At 37.4% G+C, this 25,626-nt stretch overlaps 1 protein-coding gene and 1 long non-coding RNA gene across 2 annotated transcripts; one reads left to right on the top strand and one right to left on the bottom strand.

Moving 5' to 3' along the window:
- Positions 1-1,101: 1,101 nt before the first annotated feature.
- LOC129408968 (uncharacterized) lies at positions 1,102-2,646 on the bottom strand. The gene is made up of 2 exons (XR_008632206.1): positions 2,517-2,646; positions 1,102-2,381 (listed from the first exon to the last, which is right to left on the bottom strand). It is a non-coding gene; the product is annotated as an uncharacterized LOC129408968 (long non-coding RNA).
- On the top strand, positions 2,637-10,175 carry ifrd1 (interferon-related developmental regulator 1). The gene is made up of 12 exons (XM_020920026.2): positions 2,637-2,858; positions 4,700-4,804; positions 4,921-5,002; positions 5,209-5,333; positions 6,242-6,399; positions 6,486-6,536; positions 7,136-7,314; positions 7,696-7,804; positions 7,950-8,084; positions 8,413-8,541; positions 9,393-9,488; positions 9,595-10,175. The coding sequence occupies exons 1-12, from the start codon at positions 2,828-2,830 to the stop codon at positions 9,679-9,681; spliced, it is 1,287 nt and encodes a 428-aa protein (XP_020775685.1). The 5' UTR covers positions 2,637-2,827; the 3' UTR covers positions 9,682-10,175.
- The last annotated feature ends 15,451 nt before the right edge of the window (positions 10,176-25,626 follow it).

The following is a 25,626-nucleotide window of genomic DNA, read 5'->3' on the forward strand; positions in this document are numbered from 1 at the left end:
TACTCTCCAGACCATTAAAGGCTTCATTCAAGGTGCAGTCCAGCGGTGAGCACAGTTCACGGGTTCAATAAATAATGCATCAAAACATGAGCGAGAATTTCATTTGGAGAGTGCTCTCAGAATTTTAAACAGAATGGCTCCCCCTAGTGCTCATGTCTGTTTTACAACAATTAAAGCACACTGGATGCTCGCAGTGGACAGATCTGGATAAATAATTTGTGATATTCATTTGGTGCAATTAATCAAATTTTAATCAACACTGAGATTCAGTCATTTCTAACTGTCAGTGCTCAGCGTGGGTCTTTTTAATCAAGAAGTCTATGGTCAATACACAGTAAAAGCATTGGACAGAGTTCAAACTTTTAGAGAAAGAACTGTTTTTGTTTTAAATGGCACTGATTAAAAGCCTGCCTTGTTTTTGTTCACGGAATTAACATTGAAAGATGATTTGTTTTTTGATAAGACAAATAATCCAATCCAAAAAGATTGTTTTCACATGAAAACAACAAGAAAAAAAAAGATTATAATGAATCAGTTATTTAACCACTGAATTTATATAGCACCTTTCAGTTTACCCAAAGAGCTTTACAGTGCATTATTCATTCATTCCACACTCAGTGACCATAAGCTACTATTGTAGCCACAGCTGCCCTGGGGCAGACTGACAAAAGTGAGGCTGCCATTGTGCGCCATCGGCCCCTCTGACCGCCACCAACACTGACCACATTCTTACTAGGAAAAGTAGGTGAAGTGCTTTGCCTAAGGGCACAATGAGGTGCCACTGGTGCCCCACTGTGGCACTTAGAATCCCAGCGGGCTTCCGAAACCAAGCCCGGCCTTGCTTAACCTCTAAGATCTGATGAGATCAGGCTTTGACAGGCTGGTATGAGTCTAAAAGACCATGTATATGCAAATGAACCTTTAGTGTATTCAAATTGAAACACAAATACCCAAACAGTGCTGCTTTGTAAGTCAAAATGCATGATAGAAATACATTTCAAATTCAAAGGGATTCAGCAAGTTGTGCTGGAGCAGAGATGTAATTCATTTTCAGACTGAAAAACAATCTCTGAGTGCGCCTCCTAATTCATGACTCAAGGCTCAGTTCAAACTCAATTTTATTTAGTATGCAAAACTAACAGCTGCCGGCTCTTTGTGCTAATAGGGTTTGGTAATGTCTTTGTCCAAGACAAAATGTTTCTTGGGTCTTCTACAAAGGCAACAGTTTACAGGAAAAATACACAAGACTTTATTCTTTTACAAAACAAATGTAATAGTGTTTTAGCTGCATAATAGACAAAGTAGGACATAAAGAGGCTACATAAACATTTGTAAAGTGTGAAGCAGCTAGATTTTTTAACCATACAGAGCTAAAAATTCTGAACATATTTTGTTACTTTGTCTGGTACTTAAGTTGGCTCATGGGAACCCCTGCAACTGTTGAAATTACATACATACATCCACTGTGTAAAAACAAGGAATGTTTCTGAAGCTTTAGACTAAGCCATGCACATTGTTCAGCTCATCCACAATGGTTAGGACATTTGATTGTCTCTTTCAAAAATCATTACAAGAGCCAGAGGCAATGTTGTAATAATACTACATACTCAAGATGGATGACAGTGCTTAGACCATGGATCTATAAAAATATTAAAATAAAATAATTAAAATAATAAATAGGCTTAGACAGATCATGCAGCCATAACATTCTAAATTACATGCATTTCCTGAAAACTACCCCATACATGCTACTTTCTGGAGCAGTTCTTTGTTGAATAAGGCCTAGATCAGGGGTCCAACCTGTAGCTCGGGAACTACCAGTAGCTCTCCACCCCCTTCCAAGTAGCACGCCAAGGGATTTCTGAATTACAAGTATAGTGCTGAATAAGTAACATTTGATTAATTAAACGGCTTTTGCAATTGTACATGTATCATATTGATGGCAAACTTTGTGCACCAATAAATGAATAATGGTTTATGTTTTATAGGCATCTAACTGTACCTCATCTAAGGCTCGCTTTGGCTCTTTTATATACTTAATTTCTTATAACGCTAAAACTAGTAGCTCTCTGGCATTATCGTTATGTAAAAGTAGCTCATCGTAGGAAAAAGTTTGGAGACCCCTGGCCTAGAAACTCAAATATTTTTGAACAGTATTGTAAAAGCAAGGACTAGTGGTGAGTAAGGCCTTATGTAATAAAACACTACACCTGTTGCATTTGTGTTAGTGTGGAGTGTGCATTGGATGTTTTTCTTTGTCATTGTTCTGTGGTGACGCTGGTCACGTATAGCCTACTGACCGGCGGCCATTGACCAGATGTAGTAGGAGTAGTAGGAATCCTTCATTGAAATGCCCATATTGGGTCAGATCCCATCCGCTTCTGGGAAAATAAGCAGACACTAGAATGAATAGAAAGCATCATCCATTGAGCTTCCAGAGCACTGTAGACCTTAGAATAGCAGCGTACATGTGAAATAAAACCGGCTACATATTATTTATTGTGGTAAAATCTCACGTTTCCGATAACTGCGGCACGAGCGGAGACATGCGACGTGTGTTCCTGTTCCCGGATTGGCCACGTTTACCGGGAAACCTCCTCGTGACAAGCCGGCGGTATAAATACTGCGAGCCGCGCTGTTCCTAAGCAGCCCTGGTTTCTGAGGGAAAATGTATCGTCTCGGCCCACAGTCTTTCTCCAAGATCGCTCTCATTTCCTTTTTGCCTGCTGTGCCACGGGATTATTTTCATTTTACGAGACAATACAATAAAGGCTGGTCGTGTATTGGCTGATTTTGGATCAACTTTGTACTTCTAAACTGCGCAAAAATGCCACGGACCAAGAAGAAGAACGGCAAGGGTGAGTGTGAGCGGCTACAACGCTTGTGGCCTAGTTTAGCCTGTTGTCGCGGCTAATGGGAGTTGTAGTTCTTTTGGAGTCGTTCTGCCATTGCGTGACGTTGAAAATGCGTGCAACGTGGACTACAAACGTGTGAGCTTGGCGGGCGAAAAAAAACAAACCTAGCTAGCTGCTATTACACAAAGCATTGCAGTGTGTGGGAAAACACGTTACGAGATATTTGTCATTTAACGTTATGATACATTGATTTATAGTTGTAAACGGATTATAACAGTATCGCTAATGTTAATTATGAAGCGCGATGCAAATGTGATCATAACATTGACGCAAAATTGCCACGTTGTTGCTATCAAACAATTTTAGAGCTACATTTACATCTTATTTACATTTATCTACTTTACATACTGGATTATAGCTAAACCGGGACAAAAATGAACAAGTTTATGCTTTCATTTGATCGATCGATGTAGTGTTTTTCCTTTTACGCATGACATCCAGCATTAACCCAGTGCTGACGTCAAACTGGTGACCAAGTTGGTTAGATAACTGACTTTTGTTATTAGTTATGTTGCTGTGGGCAATTGCAGTATAGTTGTGTCTCTAAAAATCGATATTTAGGCCATCGGAGTGCGATAAAATGAGGAAAAAGGCGGCGCCCTGGTGCTTCTTCGAAATCAGCTGGCGGAAGAAAAAAATAGTCCACGTCAACACATGATACAGAGATAGGGAACTTCTTTGTCCACCAGCTGACTGTAAATAACCTTATGTGGTGTATAAATTGGTCTATTGTGTGTCATTTAACAGCGGATCTCATTTTAACTGTATTTTTAAAGTTTTGGAGCGACTGTCACCCCATTCGCACTCCAAAAGCTATATGAGGACAAGATCATTTTAGGATATGAGCACCAGTTTTACGAGGCACAGACTCTTGTGGGAAATTGTTCAGGGGTTATACAACGTGTTTGAGCTGTAACTATCGAAACAAAAGACCTTACCCAACCCCCATCTTATTGTGGACTTGGAGCCATGCTTCTCTAGCTAGTGTTTTACTACTACATTTCTCGTTAGTTTTTATGCGCACGTGCTGGTTACTATTTGTGTAACAATATGGTTATTCATTACATTTGTAAGTACTTGGGAAAACACATTCATAGTTTCCAGTGTTCTAAAATATTTATTGAGCTGTTTCATTCTACCAGCAAAAGAATAGACTTGTATGGTGAATATTAGCCAAAATCCTATACAATTTTATTAATTTAGTAATAAACGTCTATAGCTACTGTTAGTTTGAAAGTTTGTTTCTAATATTGAGCTATCAGCCAGTGGTTAGGGAAATCTTTATACACATGTTGCTGTCTTATGATCCTGGTATTATTAATAATCAGAGACAGAAGAGTCATGATGACCATTTTAGGTGACAACTCCAAAGTGCTGTGGTGATTCGACTCAACATGTAAGAAATAAAATGTATGTGATGAAAGTATAATAGCCATGCTTAACAGAATTGGGTATATAGATAAAAAATGATTTTGTATTTAAAATCTAAATACAAAATGTACAACTAAGAGGGTAAGCAGTAATTTTGGCTGATAACAGTGTTTGTCACGTTGACTTATCTGACCATGTCTCGCCAACCTGATGTTTGCATATCCCACGTGTTTGACTAGAAACGTGGCATCATTCACATCAGATAATAAAGGTACCAGCTGCTTGTAAAGGTTGTGGTTTATCTAATCTTCTGCTTTTTGCAGCACCTGTCAGGCTGTGCTTACATAATGCGCAGAAGTGCACCTTTTTAATTTTTGTTTTTGTGTTAAATTAGATTTTAACTTTCTGTGCAGGGGGGCAGCATGGACATGTGCAGCCTTTCAGCGATGAGGACGTTTCCATAGAGACGCTCAGTCATTGCAGCAGCTTTAGTGACGCCGCCAGTGTAGCAGATGAAGGTATGTTTTACGATCAGTCTAAAAAAAACTGCAGTTTTTCTCCTTGGGCATGTTTTCCTTTGTCAAGGTGCTCTCTGCAGTATTTTTTTTTTTTAAAGATTTTGTTGTGTTGCCAGGTGGGGAGGTCAGTGAGGACACAGCCCAGGAAGACTTCCAGTACAAGTTGAAAGGGTTCATTGACAGCACTGTGGACAAGAGGTAAAAATGGCAGTGGTTTAAAGTTCCACAGTATTCTCAGTTTACAGTATGTTTAAACTATTATTTTAGATGTCAGTAATTAATATAATGACTGTATATAAAGGTTCTTAGCATTTAGGCATAGATAAAAATTGTCAGTCCGCACTGGTATACAGGACAGTAATGAACTTAAGGATGACTCCTTTTAAATTTTGTTGTTGCTTTAGTGCCAAGACCAGACAGGGGGCGCTGGACGGGCTGAAGACGGCTATGGCCAACCGGATCCTGTACGAGTTTATCTCAGAGAGGAGGATGACCATCACAGACAGTATTGAGCGATGTCTCAAGAAAGGTACACCTCAAGTTATTACAGTATGTTTTTTTTATTTTTTTATTTTAAGTCTAATAGGGTGGCTGGGGTTGGAGCATTCACTCCCCACCAAACTAAAGACTCAGCTTGAACCAATGCATACCACCATTGTGTTTGTTTATACTCCCATTGTGTTTGGGAGTCTTGCCCACCTTGCCTATGGATGGTGGCTGGGGGAGGATGAAGACACAGATTGGCTTCAGTAGTTCAGCTTTTCCCCCCAGGTTTTTACTAAGGCTATGGTGACACAAGCAATTAATGTTTAAATAATTGTATACAAATCAGTCTATGCAGTTATTTCCCCTTTTGACCACAGTCTCCTCCATTAGTGGGAAACACTTGTACTTTACAATTTACCAGAGTGAATGAATACTGACTATACTGTAGCACATTGGGAAGGTTGATCTGTGCACTTATGTAAATCCTTATTGCTTTATTTTCTTTGGTAATTGTACATTTTATGGTTCACTGTTAACCTAGCCTTAAAAGTGCACTGTGTAATTTTTCCGATGGAGGATAAGTCACCTGCTGATCTCCATGGAAACAGCGTTATTTTGCCTATAATATTCCGCAGTAATATTAATCTTGAGCAAACTGGTTGAGAAGATGGCCCAAACAGGTGAAGTTACAAGTCAGAACTATGGAAAGGCAAGCCCAAATGATGCAAGAATGTTTTTCAAGGTATTTTTGTGCAGCAAAACCCCTCACCTAAAACAAAATAAAATGCAAAAGGGTGTTATTTTGATGCTCTTCTGTAGAACATCCAGGCAAATCAATAAAATCTGCAGACCATCCATAAGAAACGTTACACAGTTTACCTTTAAGCATACAGCAGTTTCAAGTATTTCACATATTCCCTTTTTTGAAAATGCCTTTCTTTTTGGTCTTAGGCAAAGGCGAGGAGCAGCGGGCAGCGGCTTCTTTAGCATGCCTGCTCTGTATCCAGCTGGGCTCCGGTATCGAGAGCGAGGAGGTGCTGAAAACCCTTAAACCCATCTTTAAGAACATTTTGGCAGATGGATCAGCCAACATCCAGGCCAGACAGGCTGTGAGTACCTGATAGTTGTTGAAGAAGAGATAACACTCTACTTAATACTTCTGTCATATAATATTCAAATCACTTTTATGTTATAGGTGGCGACAAGCTTGGGTCTCTGTACTTTGGTGGCAGAAGATGACATTGTGGTAAGTGCCTCCTCTCTGTGTATAATTTACAGTTGACACTTCTGGGCTTCAGGGCGAGTTGGTGTTTTGTATTCCCTGTTCGTCGGATGGTTGTCCTCATTATCAGCTGTGACACAGTCTTTCCCAATGTCAACATTTGTGATTGCAACAACACTGGCAGATAAAGTTACAATAAAAGTCCCTTCGTGCCACTAGCAATTATTTGTGATGGCTCTAGTATCGTTTATTGTAAGTACAGAGGAGGTTTGAAGAACTGAAAGAATGTAAGTTTTACACTTAATGGCTGTAACACAACATTTAAAAAGGACAATATAACCAGAATTGAATGCCATTAACTGTTAAAGGCAATCTAGTTTTAGACATAGGATCTGTCAATCCAAAGTGAGGAGTCAATTCTGCCTAATCTGCTTGAGAACCACCTATAAAACTAAATGTAATCACAAACAACTTTAACAATATGTACAGTAGCTTTGCAGTTGAGTCAAGTTATCAGAAAACAAGATTTTGCTGGAATGTGTTTGTCTTATTTTTAAACACAGATATGAAATGTTTACAATTCCCGCATATTTACACCCTTTTGTTTCTTATTTTGCTTTTAGGATGTGTTTTCTACCATGGAGTGCTTCGAGAGCCTCTTCACCCGCTCGTACGCTAAAGGCGATGGTACCTTTCCCTCACTGAATCCTCAGATGAGCCAACTCCACACCAACGCTCTGCTGTCCTGGGCCCTTCTACTCACCATCTGCTCAGGCAGCCAGCTCAAAGAAGTCCTCCGCAAGTAAGACCACAAGACCTTTTATCCTCAATATGTTGCGTTTGTGACATTTATAGTGACATGATTTCAGATGGAGAGCAGGGGCTTTATAAATCTAGCCAATTCACATTTTTGAAAGAAATCCACACTTGTTGAGCCTTTTATATTTTTGTTGGGAAGTGGGTATACAAGCATCATATCTGTATTTTTGAATAAAGCTGCCACAAATCAAAACTGTCAGAGTAGCCAAAATATCTACACTTGAAGTTAAAAAGACAACCCTACCACAGCCCTGTAGCTCAATTTTAAAATCTAGGTTCTTTTAAAGTGGTATGAATGCAACCTATATTTCCCAAACTCTTGAATAAGCACCAAATACTTACCAGACACACATGTATTTTGCAGACACATGCCCAAACTTCCTGGTCTATTGGAGAGTGAGGACGTCAACATGAGGATAGCTGCTGGAGAGACCATTGCTTTGCTGTTTGAATTGGCCAGAGACATGGACGCTGTAAGTTGTATTTAAATGGTCTATTTATAGTTGTAATGTTAGTTTTTGCTTCCTCAAAATTGCATGCTTATACCGCTTATGTGCCACAGTTGGCTTATCGCAAGAACAGCTTTCATGTTTGAATGTACTTTCCTTTTTCTTGCAGGATTTTGAAATTGATAACTACACTGATCTGTGCGATAAATTGTCTGCACTGGCTACAGACTGCAACAAACACAGGGCCAAAAATGACAAGAGGAAGCAACGTTCGGTATTCAGGGATGTGCTAAAGGCTGTGGAGGTGAGACCTGGTTTCACTTACTAATGCACCGTGTGACCTTTTCTGGTAAAGGGTTTGTTGCCTGGGTGTTCTCATCGAGGTGTTAGTTATTTACCTAGAATGGTTCACAGCATGGCTTTAAACTAGAATAAAAGATATATTTCTGAGTAATAAAAGCACCTGTATTTAAAATGTCTTTGCCTGGGATGTTCCACAGCAAAATTAAAATGCTAAATAGATTTGTTTATTTCATGGAGACAACCCTCACAAAACAGTTGAATAGTTTAATTTATGACGCATGAAGAATGTAAGGCTTAAGGTGCGCTAAAGTCTTTTTGTCTCATTTCAGGAAGGGGACTTCCAGACAGAGACCATTCGTTTTGGGAACGAGCGCATGACCATTGACGGCTGGGTGAGGAAGAGGACCTATGACGCCTTCAGGGAGTTCGTGGGCTCCGGAATGAACTACCATCTACAGGTTTGTTATCGATGCTGAAAATGTCTCAGTCTACTTTAGATTTATTGGACACAATGAGAGACTGGCCACTTAAAGACATTCTGGTTATACTTGTAATAACTGAAATACTTCAAATAGGGCTGGGCTGAAATGAATCTCACTTTTCCTTGCCTCGTAACAGTCGCATTTCTCAAGTCTGAACTCTGCCCTAAATCACATGTTTTTATTGACTCGGGGTTGGCTGTACATCTTGTTTTTAAAAAGACCCAAGCTTATTGACTATTAGAAATGCCTAGGGATGTAACGATTTCCAAATCCCACAGTACGATATTTATTGCGATATTTTGAAGAGGGTAATATAATTGTAGATGGGACACTTTTTTTGCTTTTTAAAATACCTTGACAAGATTTTGCTGTGAATTATTTCCGTCATAATCCCAAGAATTCAAGTAAAAAAAACGTAGATCTTCATGTTGTCTGCACTGAAATGAATCATGGGATATGTAGTTTTTGATGATCATAAGCTGTTGCCGCTGTAAAACAATGCATTTAAGCAAAGGAACTTGTAATTCGATATATTGTGACAGTCCATGATGTTATTGTGAGACTTTTGACAATGTGATATCACAGTATTTCCGTTATTGTGACATCCCTAGAAATGACCGAATAAGCCCTAACCTTTGAGCAATTGAAGTACGTGTGTGTACATATTGTATGATTGGACTACAACCAAATACACAATGAAATAAGTCAGTGATTTGGATTTTAAATCAAAGGGATCTTGTATCAAATTGTGAATAAATGTATGTATGTCACTTTCAGTTTTTTTTTTTAAAGTGTTCAGACCAACTAATATAACGTTTTGTTTCCAGGCAAATGAATTCATCCGCGATGTTTTTGAATTGGGACCACCCATGTTAGTCGATTCGGCTACAATGAAGGCAATGAAAATCTCTCGCTTCGAAAGGGTGAGTGGACCTGTGCTGTCGTGTTCTGTCACTTTGAACAGACCTGACTAATGTTATTCACGTGTGTGTTTAATGTGTCTAATGCTGTTCATCATATGTTCACTAGCATCTCCACAACTCTGCTGCATTCAAAGCTCGGACCAAGGCTAGAAGCAAGTTCAGGGACAAGAGGGTTGATGTGGGAGAATTTTAATGTATTTTTCTTTCTTTTTTTTTTTTTTTTTTTTTTAAATGTCTAGTAATGTATTTATAAAGCTAACATGAACTGTCGCAGCTTCATATTTAGATCTGCCTTAAACTGAGTACTTTGGTTGCTAAACAATAGTTGTTTGGGTGAAATCTCGGTGTTTGGCAACCAGGAAGTAGTTTGGGTGGTTATTTTAAATGGAACCGCAAAACAAGTGGTGATGTAAATAATGCACGTTTTTTTTTTTTTTTTTTTCCATGTTATAAGTTTTAACATTGTATATTTGCTTCTAGTTTGGCAGCACTTGACTTAAACATATTGACTATTATATTCATGTTCGAAGACCACAAAGCTAAGACGAATACACACCAGTTGCACTAGGTGGAGTATAAGCTGCTTATTCCTGTACAACCTTGATCTATATTGTTTTGCAAAGTACTATGGGCTAAACTGTATTGTGTGGAAAGTTAATATGTAGTAATAAACACTGATGAGCTGTCTCGGTAATACATTTTTATAAAGTGGAAATGGTGGGGAGACTAATCCTTCATACATCCAGGCGTCATTCAACTTTTCTAGAATTTACCTCCCAGTTCTCTTTCTTGGTTCCAAAGTTTTCTCCTAATGGTGGTTGGCAATAAGATGGTGTAATCCTTCATTTGTCCAGACATAATTCAGTGTAGTGGGACGGGAGGCGAAAAGTCTTGATCACTAAAACAGACTCTAAATCACCACCGATAAAACCTCAGCAAATGGTGGGAAGGTCGTTAAGTGAACATATATAACAAAAAAGAAGGAAGGTGTTGAGGAAAACAACCATTTCCTCTCGTGTTTGTGTCTGCTTAGATAAAAAATACACTTGAAACAAATAAAGTCCAGATAATTTACTTATTCCAATATAAGAAAGCCATACTTGTACAAGCAGTATGGAGTAAGAAAGCTTTCAGAAATATTCGTGTGCATATTTGACTTTAGTTGAGCATAAAATATTTGACAACTCGAATGCGTCCAGTCGTACCTAAAATGTATTGTGTCTATTTTATCCATCAGAATAAGAATTGAAAAGTTACGACATCAAGAATTACAAACACGAAATGAAAATTTATGATTACGTTTTCTTCAGGATGAATACGAATTTTGTTGTCCTGGTTCAGTCCCTATGCGGCGCAAAAGTCCAGCACCACGATCTGTTTCTTCTGCTCAAAAAAATACCTGTGAAGTGATGTATTTTTGACAATAAAGTCACGTCTGTGAATTTGTTTTCGTACTGAAGAAAGCGTAATCGTAAATTTTCATTTCGTGATTGTAATTCTTGATGTCGTAACTTTTCAATTTGTATTCTGATGGATAAAATAGACACAGTACATTCTATGTACGACTGGACTCATTCAAGAGTTTACAAATATTTATTTTATGCTCAACTACAGCCAAATATGCACAGATTTCTATCTTATGCAGACAAATATTTCCGAAATCTTTCTTACTCCATAAAGGACTCTCTGCTGACTTTCCCATGCAGAGACTCAGTGTTTACACCTATGCAATGACATATATGAAAACTATAGTGGGAGGCTACTATGGTTTAGACTTGGAGCCTCTTAGCATGTTGTACAGTCCAATCAGTCTCCATCTGGGGTGTTATCTGGCTAACAAGTCATGACATCATCCCTATCAGTAGTTCTTGTCCTATTTAGTTTGTTCGCTATTAGATAAATTGGAATATCATGCATTTGTCTTGACATATCTATGAGTCTCTATGAGTATGTGATCAGAGCCCTTATCTTCAAATGACCGGTACAATAATGAACTATAAAAGTGATTATAGAAAATAGCTAAGCCTAGTTATTTATCCTAACAAACGATGCAAGACTCAATGCATGCTCTATCAAGAGAAGAAAAAGGGGCTGCGAAATTATAGGTAAACTAAATGCTTTGAGTTAGAAAATCATATTATGGACATAAGTAATATAAAGAAAACATGTAATATCTTGCACATTTGGCCATATTGTAGATCAATATCAGTACACTACCCTCCACCTGCAAAGTTATAACGCATCTTTAAAAGTCCTATATTACACAACATTAACTTTTGTGAGCTTTTAGCCATGTTAGAATATTATCTCCTTAAGAACATACCTGGAGTTGTTTTGTTTCATTCACACAATTATCCAAATAAGTCTAATGAAGGTGTATGGAGTTAAAAAACACAGTGGAGCACTTCCTGTATAACCACATGATACACAATAAGGTTTAATAGAGTGTTTTTGCTTGAGAAAAGTTTAAATATGCATGTGTGAATGAAACAAAACACAACTGCAGGTATGTTTTTGATGAAGAAACAACATTAAAACAGATCAGAAAGTAGCATAGGCCCTTTAAATGCTCCCTGTATGTTTAAATTTGACTACCAACATGAATCTTTTTTTTTGTATAGAGCAACAGATAGTTTTTCTCAATAGCCCCGGTGTGGTTTTGTGTTTCGCAGCAGGCTGTAATCGATCTACAGTACCACAGGTGAATCGCTGCTCCCTTCAATCCAGACTTCATACATTTTTCATGGCTGTCACTTTGAGAAGGAAACTCTAGTGTCTTTTGTCCTCCTGACCTAATTATTTCTAACCTTGCTACCCGTTTGAGCTCGTGGGTGAGTCTTTTTATAGTGTCGTTCGTTCTGGTTAAAACCAGTCATGAAGACCACACAGACCAAGACCGAGGTATGACTAAAAGCTAAAGAGTTTGACCAAGAGAAGTTTTTATGATGTGACAGATGAGAAGAGGGAGCAGCTATGAAATCCTAATGTTTTACACCAACAATTTAAATTTATGGATATGGAGAAACTGGTATTATATATTAGTACACTGATCAAAATCATAGGCTATAGCAGTGGTGGAACGTAACAAAGTAAAAGTTGTAAAATACTGTACTGAAGTATACATTTTAGGTATGTGTAATCACTACATTTGGAGCACAACATACTTCTACTTTTTACTCTTAAGTATATTTATAATTGGTACTATAACACTTTTACTTAACTAGATTTTTTCATTTGAGTATTTTTTTTTCTGGTATTTGTAACACTGGGCTGCAGCATTAACAAATATGAAAGATTAAACATCTTTTAACTTTAGATGCAAATTATAAGTACATTTGGAATTTTATAAGAGAACATAAGATTATGCTTAAAATTGTAGTAGTATTTATTTACTCCAGGGGTCAACCTTTTTCCTCTGGTGAGCTCATTTACAAATCAAAAATGCAAGAGAGCTACTTATTTTAGCGGTTTTCAGAAACTGAGAAAACACAGGACCCATGGCAAATCTTAGATGCTTATGAAACATAAACCATTATCCATTTATTAGTGCACAAGTTAGGCATCAAAATGATACATTTACAACATTTACAATGGTAAATAATCAGATTTTAGTTATTAAGCACAATATGTATAATTCAGAAATCCTTTGGCGAGTTGCTTGGAAGGGAGTGGAGAGCTACTGGGAGCTCCTGGGCTACAAGTTGGAGACCCCTGACCTAATGTCTATCTACACTCATTGATTCATAAGTACAACAGAGAAAGTGAAGTAACAGTATTTTAACTCTTCTGTGCACACACAGTACAGTACAGTACAGTAGGCACTAGGGTTGTCAAAAGTATCAAAAATCAGATCCCAGTCGATATTAACACTAGCATTGACACTAGATATTCAGTTGAACTAGTATCAATACTAAAAAAGTTGTATTTACAGAACAAAAAAGAACCTTTCCTGAATTGCTTTAGAATGATCTTGAACTGAATCAGAACAAGTATAAGAGCACATAAACTAGTATACGACACTATGGAACCTCCCTGGACCACTGAGGATACACAGATATGAGATCACACAGTAATATATATATATATAAAAAAAAAGTACTACGATCTAACACTATTTAATATATTGGAATCAGTATTAAGTATAGATTCTATTCCAGTGTTTCCCAAACTTTTTTTCTGGGGACCCATATTTTAAAAGTCATAAACCTCATTCGTAAATCACAAAATAAAGGTGGATTTGACCATTATTGAACATTAATGGTGATATTTTATTGTTAACTGAGTGATCGTGTCTCTCTGAACAATTATTACTCAAGTTTTAAGCAATGAAAAGCAGTAATTGAACCAGAAATAAATGGATCCATAAGTCGCCTATTTGGACATTAAAGGTAGCCCATTTCTTTTTCTTTTCAACATTCAATTGAACCAGCAATATTGGAACAAAACAGTCAATAAAATAATTACAAAAAGATTAGAAATTACACCAAAAATGTCTTAACATTTCAACATTTCTAGTGAGATAGGTGGGCCTGTCTGGGTTTATTTAGCGAATTCCAGTCTGGGGTGCATGAGGAGAAGGGCAACATGCAGATCAAGCGACCCAAAAAAAATCTCTTGTGACCCACCTGAGGGTCCCGAACCAGTCTTTTCTGAAACAATGCTCTGTTCCTTAGTACTGAAATCAAGTTTGAAGTTTAACAATTGTGACAAGACTAGACTTAGACTTAGACCGACTTTATTGATCCACAAGGGAAATTACTTGGACACAGTAGCTCACACATTGCATTATAGCACAGTAACAAAGAGTAAAAAATATAAAAATGCTTATAAACTTCTAAATAAGTATCAATAAAAAATAACGAGATTAATCGGCTCAAGTAAAACCTGATTTAATTCCATGGTGCTGATAACAAAACAGATGGTGAGAACAGTTTATTGAGTAAATCACATATTGCTTTTCAGTCCACTGAGCTCAGAGCCTGTGTCCAATTCAGATTATGGAGAAAGTCTAACTTAAAGGTGCACTATGTAACTTTTTGGTTGGGGGTCCCGTCACCTGCTTGTTTCTATGGATATGACTTTTCTCTGCCTGGAAATGTTCCACAATATGACATTAAAGAGCTCTACCTTACATTTATTCAATTACAGGTAGTTTTATAGCTGTGATTCTCCATGGATCTGACCTGTAACTTGGTCTGGTTTGGTGTCCATGGAGATAGATAGATTTAATGCCATACTGCGAAATATTCCAGCCAAAGCAATAAGGATAAATTAATGACCACTATAAGAAAACACCCTTTAAATTGAAATGGCTGTATTAAGTTTTTATGTATTTGCTTTGTCATCTGTTCCTGGAGAAATTACGCACTGACTTTACTTCAGACATAATTTCCTTCTACTGCTTTTCTCTGAATAGCTTCTGTTTCCTATAAAACTAAATGTGCCTCTTCTGTTTGAGCAGAGAAACAGGCTGAGTCATAAGAACTGCATTCAGAGGGGACATGCACGTCTCATTCTTATAAAACACCACTGCAGCAGATGGACAGCAATATTTTGACCTGAAAGTTTTTGAATACTGTATTTTTCTGACTATAAGTCGCACTTTTTTCATGGTGTGGGTGGTTCTGCAACTTATACTCCGGTGCGACTTGTCACTTCGCTCTACTGCGCATGTCTACTGCAGAAAAGCCATTGTCCTGCTGCAAGTCGTGAAATATGCAGCTGAAAACGGTGATGGAGCAGCAGAAAGAAAGTTTGGAATGAGCGAGAAACTTGTGAGGGACTGGTGGAAAGCAGGGATAGAGAACACAGCTTGACTGTAACCGGGAGGGTGGACCATGCAACTTTCCTGGAAGTCACTGGATGGGTCGATAAAGCCTGGACTTCAGTGACAACTAAAACCATCCTGTTGGGATTCAGAAAGGCCAGAATAATTGTAACTGGAACTGATGCTGAGTCTGATGACAGCTACACAGAAGCAACGCTCTGTTTCCCTCTGGAGGTTGTGGAGTTGCTCAGAAGTGACACTGAGGATGAAAAATTCAATGGATTTTGTGATTTGGAGTGAGATGGAGAGTTTGGTAAACTTATGTTCTGTTGTTTATGCTATAATTATCTGAATAATTGTTAATATGTTATGTTTACATATTTACACCTATTCAGCCTGATGTTCTCTGTTCTATTGTTTTTACTATGACTTGTCTTTCAAGATGAAATGTCGGGGTCCCTGGTCTGATTTTATAAAATACATTTCCTCCAAAAAGTGTGACTTATAGTCCAGTGCGACTCATATATGATTTTTTCTTCTTCATTACACATTTTTTGGCTGGTGCGACTTATACTCTGGAGCGACTTATAGTCCTGAAAATATGATATAGTGAAACATGTCTGTATAGTGTAAAATGGATACTATGGAGATGCTGTTGTTGTTGTTTTCCATAATATGGAATTAACTTACCTAGCATGATTGAAAAACATGCGTTCTTACTGCCATTGTATAATTGTGAGATACTAAAGGGCCCATATGACTCTATTCTGATCTGTGTTATCATATTGACATGTTGTTTCCTCATCAAAAACATACCCAGAGTTTTGTTTTGTTTCATTCACACATTTATAACACAAAAACCCTGCATATTTAGGCTGAGAAAACACTCAGTTCTACCTTGTGATGTCATGTGGTGATACAGGAAGTGCTCCACTGTGTTTTTAAACTCAATACACCATTCATTAGAATCGTTTGGATAATTTCAGTGCTGGAATTGCCAATCTTGACTGAACTAAAGGTAAAAGGTAGCTGTTAACTTGAAAACTACCACTACATGACATCACAAGGTGGAACAGAGCATTCTGAGTTTTGGAGGTGCATACAGACTAATAACAAACAGTTACTCAAATATGTGAATGAAACAAAACACATTCTAACATCAATTTTTTAACCACAATAAAACACATGCAAAATAAAAAACAGACTTTGACTGAAAAGAAATAACCTCCACGAGAAAAAATACACAGTACACCTTTAAAACAAGAAACCCTTTTATCAAATTATTCACATTTCATTACAGTAGCAGAGGATAGCAGTGCACGCTAATTACCCAGGCTAGATAAGAATCTCACAAATCTGATGAGCTTTCTTTAATCAATAATTAGTTTCATTTGTGCGCTCAAAACAATTACACAACAGTTTCAGTGACATGCAATTAAAACTGGAAAGTCAACAGCCTTTTGTTGTTTATCTCAGCGAGTTGGTGCCAACATTTTGACATGTGGGTGTATGCGGAGGAGATAAACAGAAAAGTGTTTTAAAAAGCAAACTTTCTTTTTCATGCAGAACACCTAAACAGCCCCAGATGCTCAGATAAGATTCATATGGAAATGAGTTTTAACATTAGGTGTTTTGAGGAGGCGAGTGGAGCCAGACTGGAAGGTAAGACGCAGGACAGTGGTGATAAGAATGAATAAATAATAAACATTGCATAATCTATGTGTTTTGTTTGCATTTAAAACTGAAAATGGGACTCGCACTTGGGGCAGTGACACATCAACTACAAAAGTCAATTATATACAGTCATTTTGTATTTTTCTGGTTTATTTTATTACAAGTTTCAGAGGATGTCTCAGGTGTGTTTTGGGAGTTATCTTCCTGTCTCAAGTGTTTGGGAGTGCAACATAAACATTCAGAGATTCTTGCCCACTAAACGAAAGACCAGTGGTTCAATACCTACTGACAATCAGGTCACATCAGTAATGTCAGTCATGACCTGATTGTCCATAGCAAATGTGGCTTTGTTAGTATGCATACAGTACATACTACCTTTTAAATTATGTTATTGCCCAGAAAGGAGCATGAAAGCCAGAACATCTTGGCTGAAGTTCAGCTTCTTTGTCAGACTTTTGAACAGTGACTTCCTGCTTGGGCTGCCTCTCTATCTTGCCACATTTTTTACTTGTACTTGTTCATTGGAACTGCTAAATCTTGTTTTTTTGATGTATTTACTTTTTAACATTGCTTTTTTATTATTGTTTTTTATCTCTTTCTGGATCACTGGGCCTTGGGGAGCACATTTCGTTCTCTCATGTGTTTCTCTCGCATGTTTGAATGACAAATAAAGAACCTTGACCTTGAAATATAACATTACTCTGCCTTTCAGTCAATTGCAGGTGTTGCTATTGCCTAAAACTACAACAAACAAACTAATCAGTCAATGAATCAATAAAATGATTTTAAAAGTCATGCATTCTTACTGGTCTCCACCAATCTGACTTGTAACTTGGCCTGGTGGAATCACATACTTTTCACCACAGAGACTGAAAACATTAATGCCATACTGTGGAGCTTTACAGGCAAAAAAATAACATTTCCATGGAGACAAGCAGATAGCGGACCCTCCTCCAGAAAAGTTACACAGTGCATCTTTAAGGCACATCAGTGACTTTGGTAACTCCCAAAGTAGAACAGAAATGAAACCTCTTCTTGCTTTTATCCTGTTTTCTAATCCAGTGGAGGAGTTAACAATTTGGGGTCTCTCGGCGAACTTGAGTTTGGGCCCCTCACTATAATGCACCGTTTTGTTGTTTGGTTTTTTGTTTGTATATTTTAATATTTATTGTCTGTTTTTCCCCATTGTTCTTGAGACACACACATCATTATTTGAATTAGGGTGGATTGGAAAATTGTCTTATTAGTTTGGTTGCCTACTAGAAAACCAGAGATGAAAGGTTTTATTTTTTTTCTAGTACAATAACATTTTTGTTTACATCCATTACATATGGAATGGGAAGAATGCTTTTACAGTTAAAATTGATTTCATAATCAGATATTGTTTTGATGGTGTTTTCTTGTTTAAAAATAAACTACTCTCATTTTATGTCATTTTAAGAGAAACAAATTGCTCTGAGGTCATTTGTGGCACTGAGGGCAATTGGTTGAGGGCCCCTCCAGGTCCGGGGGTCCTAGGCTGTGACCTACTTTTGTCTAATGGTAGTGCCTCCTCTGTTCTAATCTATGCTATATGTTGTTTCCTCACCACAAGCATACCTAGAGTTGTGTTTTGTTTCATTCACACATGTTTAACACACAAACTCAGCATATTTAGGTTGAGTTGAGTCTCTCAAACAGAAAACACTCTGTTCCACCTTGTGATATGATGTAGTAATACATGACATTGACCATTTCAGCCCTGGGATTGCCCATCTCTATTGAATTAAAAAAAGTAGCTGTTACCTTGAAAATGACCTCTTCATGAAATCACAAGGTTGAACAGAGCATTTTGAGCTCTGGGGATGTAGACAGACTAGTAATAACAGGTTACTCAGACATGTGTGAATGAAACAAAACACAACTCCAGGCATGTTTCCGATGAGGTAACAACATTATAAGTTGGCTTAAAGCTCACAAGAGTCAGTTTCGTGTAATATAAGACCTTTAACTCTGCACATTATTTGGTTCCTTGCATGTCTTGTGTGTGATTAGCTCCAGCTGCTTATTGCTGTATTCTAACTTATGAGGCATCTCTATTGCCTCTTCATTTTCCATTCATTGAGCAGCACACTGGCAGCAGAGAGAGCCCAGAGACATAGTGTTTAGCATGTGCGACGCTAGCGGGCACAGACGCTCCAAAGATGCTCTTCAATCGCTAACCAGGCTAATGTTTATTCCCCTCTTTAGCTCGTAGCATCCAGACAGCTGTTAGTGTGGCACATCCTATAGATCAGCCCATTTCTCAAACAAGCATCTATGGTGACAGAACAGAGCCACCCACCCGCTCTCTCTCTCCTCCTTAGCTTACACAGGGCCTCCACTCGTCCCAACAGAGCAGGGCGTGTTCTTAAGCTTTGACAGTGAAAAATGAAAGGGGACATTAGCAGTACTTTGTCACCAAATGAGGTCCACAGACACACAGGGGCTTGTTGTGGCTCAAATACTGCAGTTAGGCTCCACATGTCCTGGTTATCCTGGTTCAGATATTTTCCGGGCCGGCTGCAAACCTACTGTCACCCCTCTAAGACATTTTCAAGTTCAGTAATTAATTACAGAACCATTAAAGCCATAGTAGGTAGCTTTTTGGCAAAGACCGAAATTAAAGAATGTATTTTTTATTTTGGTTGTGCACTGAAAAAAATTATAATCAGAAAAACATGTGTACTTAGTCTGATTAGGCCTGCATCTCCATGAATCTGAGTCTTACTTGGCCTGGAGTAGAGTGTCACACTGGTTGTTTCCATGGGAATGTTGTTCCTTTGGAAAGTGAGACAAAGCCTGCACACTTACTCCCAAACTGCTTTTAATGAATGACAACGTTTCGATCAGTGATCCTTTCGATCAACATTTAGATCTTGACCGGACAAAGATCCACTGAGCACCTTCTATGTTATGATAGAATGGTGTCCCCCCCCCCCCCCCCCGTAGATGGCAGATGTGAAACTTGTTCCCCCTCCATCCTCACTTGGCCCATCACTTGGACACTGTTTACACGTACACAGGTATTTTTAAAAACTGAGACATTCCCTTTGTTTGTACCCATGTTTTACATGCAAATGGAATATTCACCTCTGAAAACTAATCTTTCTAAAAACTCTGGCTAGAGTGGAGATTCTGGAAAACTTCAGTTTGACGTGAGATAAACAGAGTTTTAGGAGTTGACATGCTAAAAGTGCGACCAGTGTTTACCTTTTGCTGTGATGATGATCATGGAGCATTCAGAGCAGCAGTTGCATTTCTTCTGGTACAAACACTTGTCATGTGTTTGCTTTTTCACACACAGCTGATGTATCATATCCATGACCAGAGACAAATGAGGGCTTTAACAGATCTGTGGAAAGGCGAGCCAGCTCAGTAATGCACGTTTTTCAAGGTATTTGTGAGTAATACTTACAACTATAATGAAATAAATGCTACAGGTTTGACTCTAATACATGTGCCACCCAGAGGCATGGTGTAGTTACGATGGCGCTCGATGCTGTATTTATGCGGGTTGATGTAAATGAAAACTTTTTTGAAAACGATGCTGTGGCACGATGTTATTTTGGAAAATGGAGGGAGGGAAATATTTGTTTTTCCACATACCTGGCTAAGAGTAAACGTAGCCTTGGCCTTTGTTCAGTCTCATCTGTGCTCTCTGGTTTTCTTCTGTCAGGCCAAAGGTGAATGAAGGTTAAAAGTCTTGGACAAAAAAGCATGATCAAATATATGAGTTTTGAATTTCAAGGAACATTAACCTTGAAAAACAAACAGGATTATTAAGAGCATGAGCCAACCAGACAGTGCTGAGATCGTTCATTGTCCATAGTTTATGTCCAGGACTGGGGGTTGAGGAGTTGTTGTCCCAGGTGGAGAATCTGAGCAGAATATTGACTCATAAATCACTGGTCACTTGGTGATATTCTGCTTTCAGTGTAATGTGACATACATGACCAGGAGGCAGTGCTGTGGCCCCTATACTCTAATGACAGGAGAAGGAGCCCCCATGGATAACTTGATTTCCAAAACATGGCTGACCTTTTGAAAGAAGGTTTTCACAGATTTTATGGCGTGACTAGTTATTGTAGACACAAGAACAATGGATAGCCTCCAGCACAGATCATAAGTCATGTCTTTAGGCTACTATAATGAGTCAAATATTTGCTTTTTGTGGTATATAGGTAACCATATTCCTCTCCACATGGTTTGAAGTTATTTTTTGACTGAATAAATGTTGTCATCTGTTATTTGTTTTATTCATTTAGACTTAAAGATCCCATATTACTATTTTATTGCTATTTTGTGATCTATGTTATAATGTTATTTCCTTAAAAAAACATGTCTTGTATTTTTTAGTTAGTTTTGTTTGTAACATATCAAACTTTTTTCTATTGCAATATTTCTAAACATTCTATATATGTTTGGACATTAGCTCAGCCTGTGTCTGCATCTTATCTCTGTCCAGGCCCGCTGAGAAACTTGGCTCTGTTTAATGTTTGTACTTTGTAAGTTTGTGCAATACCCACCAAGACTCCAGCATCCATTTGAAGTAGTAGTACATTGTTTCCCAAAGACTGGGTCGCAAGAGCTGTTTTTTGGGTCGCCTTGTCACGATCTGAATGTCGGTCTGCAATATAGAGTTATATACATGGATCTGTGGCTTTATCATCATTCTGGATCAGCATTTGGTCAGAACATCCTGTCCTCAGTAGAGCCAGTATTTCTATGCTTATTCCTTTCACTACTGCATGTATGTGTGAATTTGGATTTTCTGTGCTCACAAAAATGAAGCCAGAGCACAGAAACAGACTGAATGCTGTGCCTGATCTACTGCTGCGCTCTCCTCCTGCACCCTGGACTGGAACTCGCTACAAAAACACAGACTGCTCCACCTATCTCACTAGAAATATTGAAATGTTAAGACATATTTGTATAATTTCTAATCTTTTTGTAATAATTTTGTTGACTATTAATACTAATTGTTCAGAGAGGCACGATCACTCAGTCAAAATATCCTCATTAATGTTCAATAATGATCAAATCCAACTTTATTTCGCAATTTAGGAATAATGTCTAATGACTTGGGTCGTGGAGATTTGTGACTTTTGTCATATATATTTTATTTAGTTTTAGTTTTTTTTCACTATATTGTGGTCTTACGGCCACACAATAATGCCACAAGATGTACAAATACACAAACGCCACATTTAAACCCACTCCTCCCCATTCCCAAACCTCGATTTACCCTCCCCACACCCACCCTTAACAGACGCTGAAAAAAAAATATATATATATAATATATATAATATATAATATATAATAATATATAAATATATATATATATAATATATATATAATTTAAAATAAAATAAATAAAATAAATAATAATAATAATAATAATAATAATAATAATAATAATACAGTTAAGAAAAAAAATTATAAACATCCTCATTAATGTTCAGTAATGGTCAAATCCACCTTTATTTTGCAATTTAGTAATGTCTATTGACTTGGGTCGCGGAGGTTTGTGACTTTTAAAATATGGTTGAATCTCTCATCATCACATTCACACTTTCAGAAAATACAGACACAAGTATATGTCCATTAATATTTCGATGAGCATTTCAAGGTAGAGTGCTACTAAAAGAATATGCTTAAAGTGGATATGACAGGTTTTCTTGTTTTTCTACTTGGTTTTATGGGCTAGTACATGTGGTAAATATTCATCATAGTTCAACACCAATTAAGTTGCAGTTTGGGGTTAAAAGGTTGAAAAGAAAAGTACAAAAATAAAGGAAGTAGCACTAAAACAGAATAACTGCACCTGTGTTTAACAAATGAGGATTTATTTAATGTGCTTTTACCACGGCTAGAAACTCAAATGTCTCATCTGTGAACGTGAAAAGCCTGTTTAAATGTCTTAAATGTCTGAAGCGAGTCCCTCCATTTTACTCACAGCAGTTGAGCATTTGTTTACCCATTGCTGTGTCATGGTGATGGCCACAGAGCAGTGATATAAACAGTGATATAAAACAGTGATTTGGCTGTGGCCAGACTACTCGTTAAGTTTACTCAGTATAAATAATGAAAAATAGATTGTTTTGCTTTCTGTTAAACACTTCAATAACTCAACATGAATCTCATATGATGCTTATTTGTTTATTTGCATTTCAGCAGATCAGACTGGATGGAGCTGTTTTGGCGTAATGCCTCTTGTTGTTCCTCTTCCTCCTGCAGTTGTCTCCATAGTCCTCTGAATACCTGGAGGACACTGTTGTCATGTTCTTGATCCTAGTCCGCACCTTTCTCCGTTGCAGAAAGCCATCTTCGTAATCAGAGTATCGGTCAAATTGTTCTGGTTGGTACTGGACCTCGTATGAAAACTCATTCCCATCTGTCTTCTTATTTGTGTTCTTTTTCTTTCTTCTTGTGGTGGTAATAGTTGGATCCTGGATTCTTGGACCATGCTGTTTGGGGAAACTTCAGCTTGTGCCTGCGTTGTCTCCTCTGGCTCTTCGTTTAAGCAGGTGAACCAATCCTGTGGTACATTGGGAGACTCCATCCCATCTACCCCTATCATTTTCGCTCTTTTTGGTCTTTCTTCTTGTTGAATCCTAGATTTAATCCTCCAACGTTTTGGACAACTGTATTCGCAGTAACTTCCGTTTCCATTTGTTTTGTTTCCTTCCTCTGCCTCTTTGTTTGTGTATTTAAAGCAGCTGAACAAATCCTCTTGTACATTAGAAGACTCCATCCAGTGCATATCCTTATTTTTGATCTTTTTGTTCTTTGTCTTTCTTTGTCTTTCTTGATAATATTCTGCCGTAGCTGCTGCAGTAGCCATCTTTTTTGGAAATAATTCATATGTAATTTCTTTTTCTAATATTAACTACAATGCTTTTTACAAGTTGAATAATTTAGGTAAAATAATTAGCATTGGAGCATTGCATTCCACAAAAGTTCTGTGGCAAAGATTAGCCAATTAAACAATAACCATCTGTTTACATTAGTGTTTTGTACCAACTAATACATTCTTAGTTAGGCCTATATATGGTATGCATGAAATCTTTCCTTTCAAATGTAAAACTAAGAACGTATCTGTATGCTCTACTTCACTACAAGTAAAAATACTAAGTAAAAATATATTTATTATTGTCTGGGACCTGCTGAAAAGGCTAAAGGGGTATTTTTTTTTCCTTTTTTGAAAAACATGTTCGCAGTTTGAGCAACAAAAATATACAAATAAAAATAGCTAGGAAAATCATCTGTTTCTGCTCAACAGAACTCAGCACAAATCTTTATCAAAATCACTAAATATAAAGCCTTACAAGACCTCAAAATATGTATGAAATACCTTTTCTTTTTACTCTTTAAGCATATTTTTAAATAAGTACTTAAACTGATTTTTTTTGTCATATATTTACCTTTACTTGAGTATCTTTTTTTACTCCAGTATCTGTAGTTTAACTTAAGTAACAAAATTAAGTACTACTTCCTTTACTACTAACATGCCAACATAGTTTTTGCATCTAATCTCCTAATAATGATTTGCGTCTATGTCTGTAGTTCTCTCTGTCACCAGGAGGGGGCAGTTGTTCACCACTCTGCGGCTCTCTCGTGACACCGGGCAGATCTGTCAGAACTGATGTGATTATGTCAGACTTCTGCAGAGTGGGTTACATCACACTCTCAAATGTTATTGTTACTTCAAACCTGACTGTCTTTATATAGCAGCAGTTTTCCATTACATAAAAATAGCCCGTATATTTTCTCATGTGAGCAGCAATGGACAGATTTACAGGGGTATCCTTGACCTAAAATCCCAGAGCGGATGTATGTATTTTAAAATATGCTTGTGCTTCAGTGTGTGGAATAAGATTATGGAACAGTCTGTCAATGAAATGAAAAAAAAAAAAGGTGAAACATACAGGCAACATTTATTCAAAAATATTAACAAAATGAAATTATGAGATATAAGAAATGTGAAGTAATGCAATAATGTACTGTATTCAATTGACTGTGAGAGGAAATTATGATGACTGTTAAAAGAATTATGTAAAAAAATTATGTAACTTTTTGGTTGAGGGTCCATCACCTGCTTTTTACCATGGATATGTCATTGATCTGCCTGGAATGTTCCACAGTATGATATTAAACAGATCTACCTTATGTTTATTAAATTTCTGGTGGTTTTATAGCTGAAAAATACTCACAAAAGCATGCATTTTGAGTGTGAGTGGGGTTGCCTCTCTACAGATCTGACCAGTAACTTGATCTGGTTTGGTCTAGATTTAATGCCATACTGTGAAACATTCCAAACAAAGCAATAACATCTCTGCGAAAAAATGCATTTGACGCGCTCTCCACCAGAAAAAGTTACAGAATGCACTAGAGCTGTAACAATAACCGAAATATTGTGATATTGTATCGTCAAAAGTCTCACAATAATACCGTGGGCTCTCACAGTATATTGAATTACAAGTTTCTTTGCTTAAATGCATGGTTTTATAGTAGAAATAGCTAATAAACATCAGGAACTACATATCCCATGATTCATTTCAGCACAGACAACATGAAGTTATATGTTTTTTAATTGAATTCTTGAGATTACGACATTAAAAATTCACACCAAAATCTTGTCAGGGTATTTTAAAAGCAAAAAAGCATCCTATCTAC

This window comes from Boleophthalmus pectinirostris, unplaced genomic scaffold, assembly GCF_026225935.1.
Source record: "Boleophthalmus pectinirostris isolate CB_2022bp ecotype Guang Dong unplaced genomic scaffold, ASM2622593v1 HiC_scaffold_18, whole genome shotgun sequence".
NCBI lineage: Eukaryota > Metazoa > Chordata > Actinopteri > Gobiiformes > Gobiidae > Boleophthalmus > Boleophthalmus pectinirostris.

Coding starts and splice junctions, on each gene's coding strand:
- ifrd1 (XM_020920026.2), top strand. CDS start 2,828: ATGCCACGGACCAAGAAGAAGAACGGCAAGG. Junction 2,859..4,699: donor CAAGAAGAAGAACGGCAAGG/GTGAGTGTGAGC, acceptor CTTTCTGTGCAG/GGGGGCAGCATGGACATGTG. Junction 5,334..6,241: donor TGAGCGATGTCTCAAGAAAG/GTACACCTCAAG, acceptor TTTTGGTCTTAG/GCAAAGGCGAGGAGCAGCGG.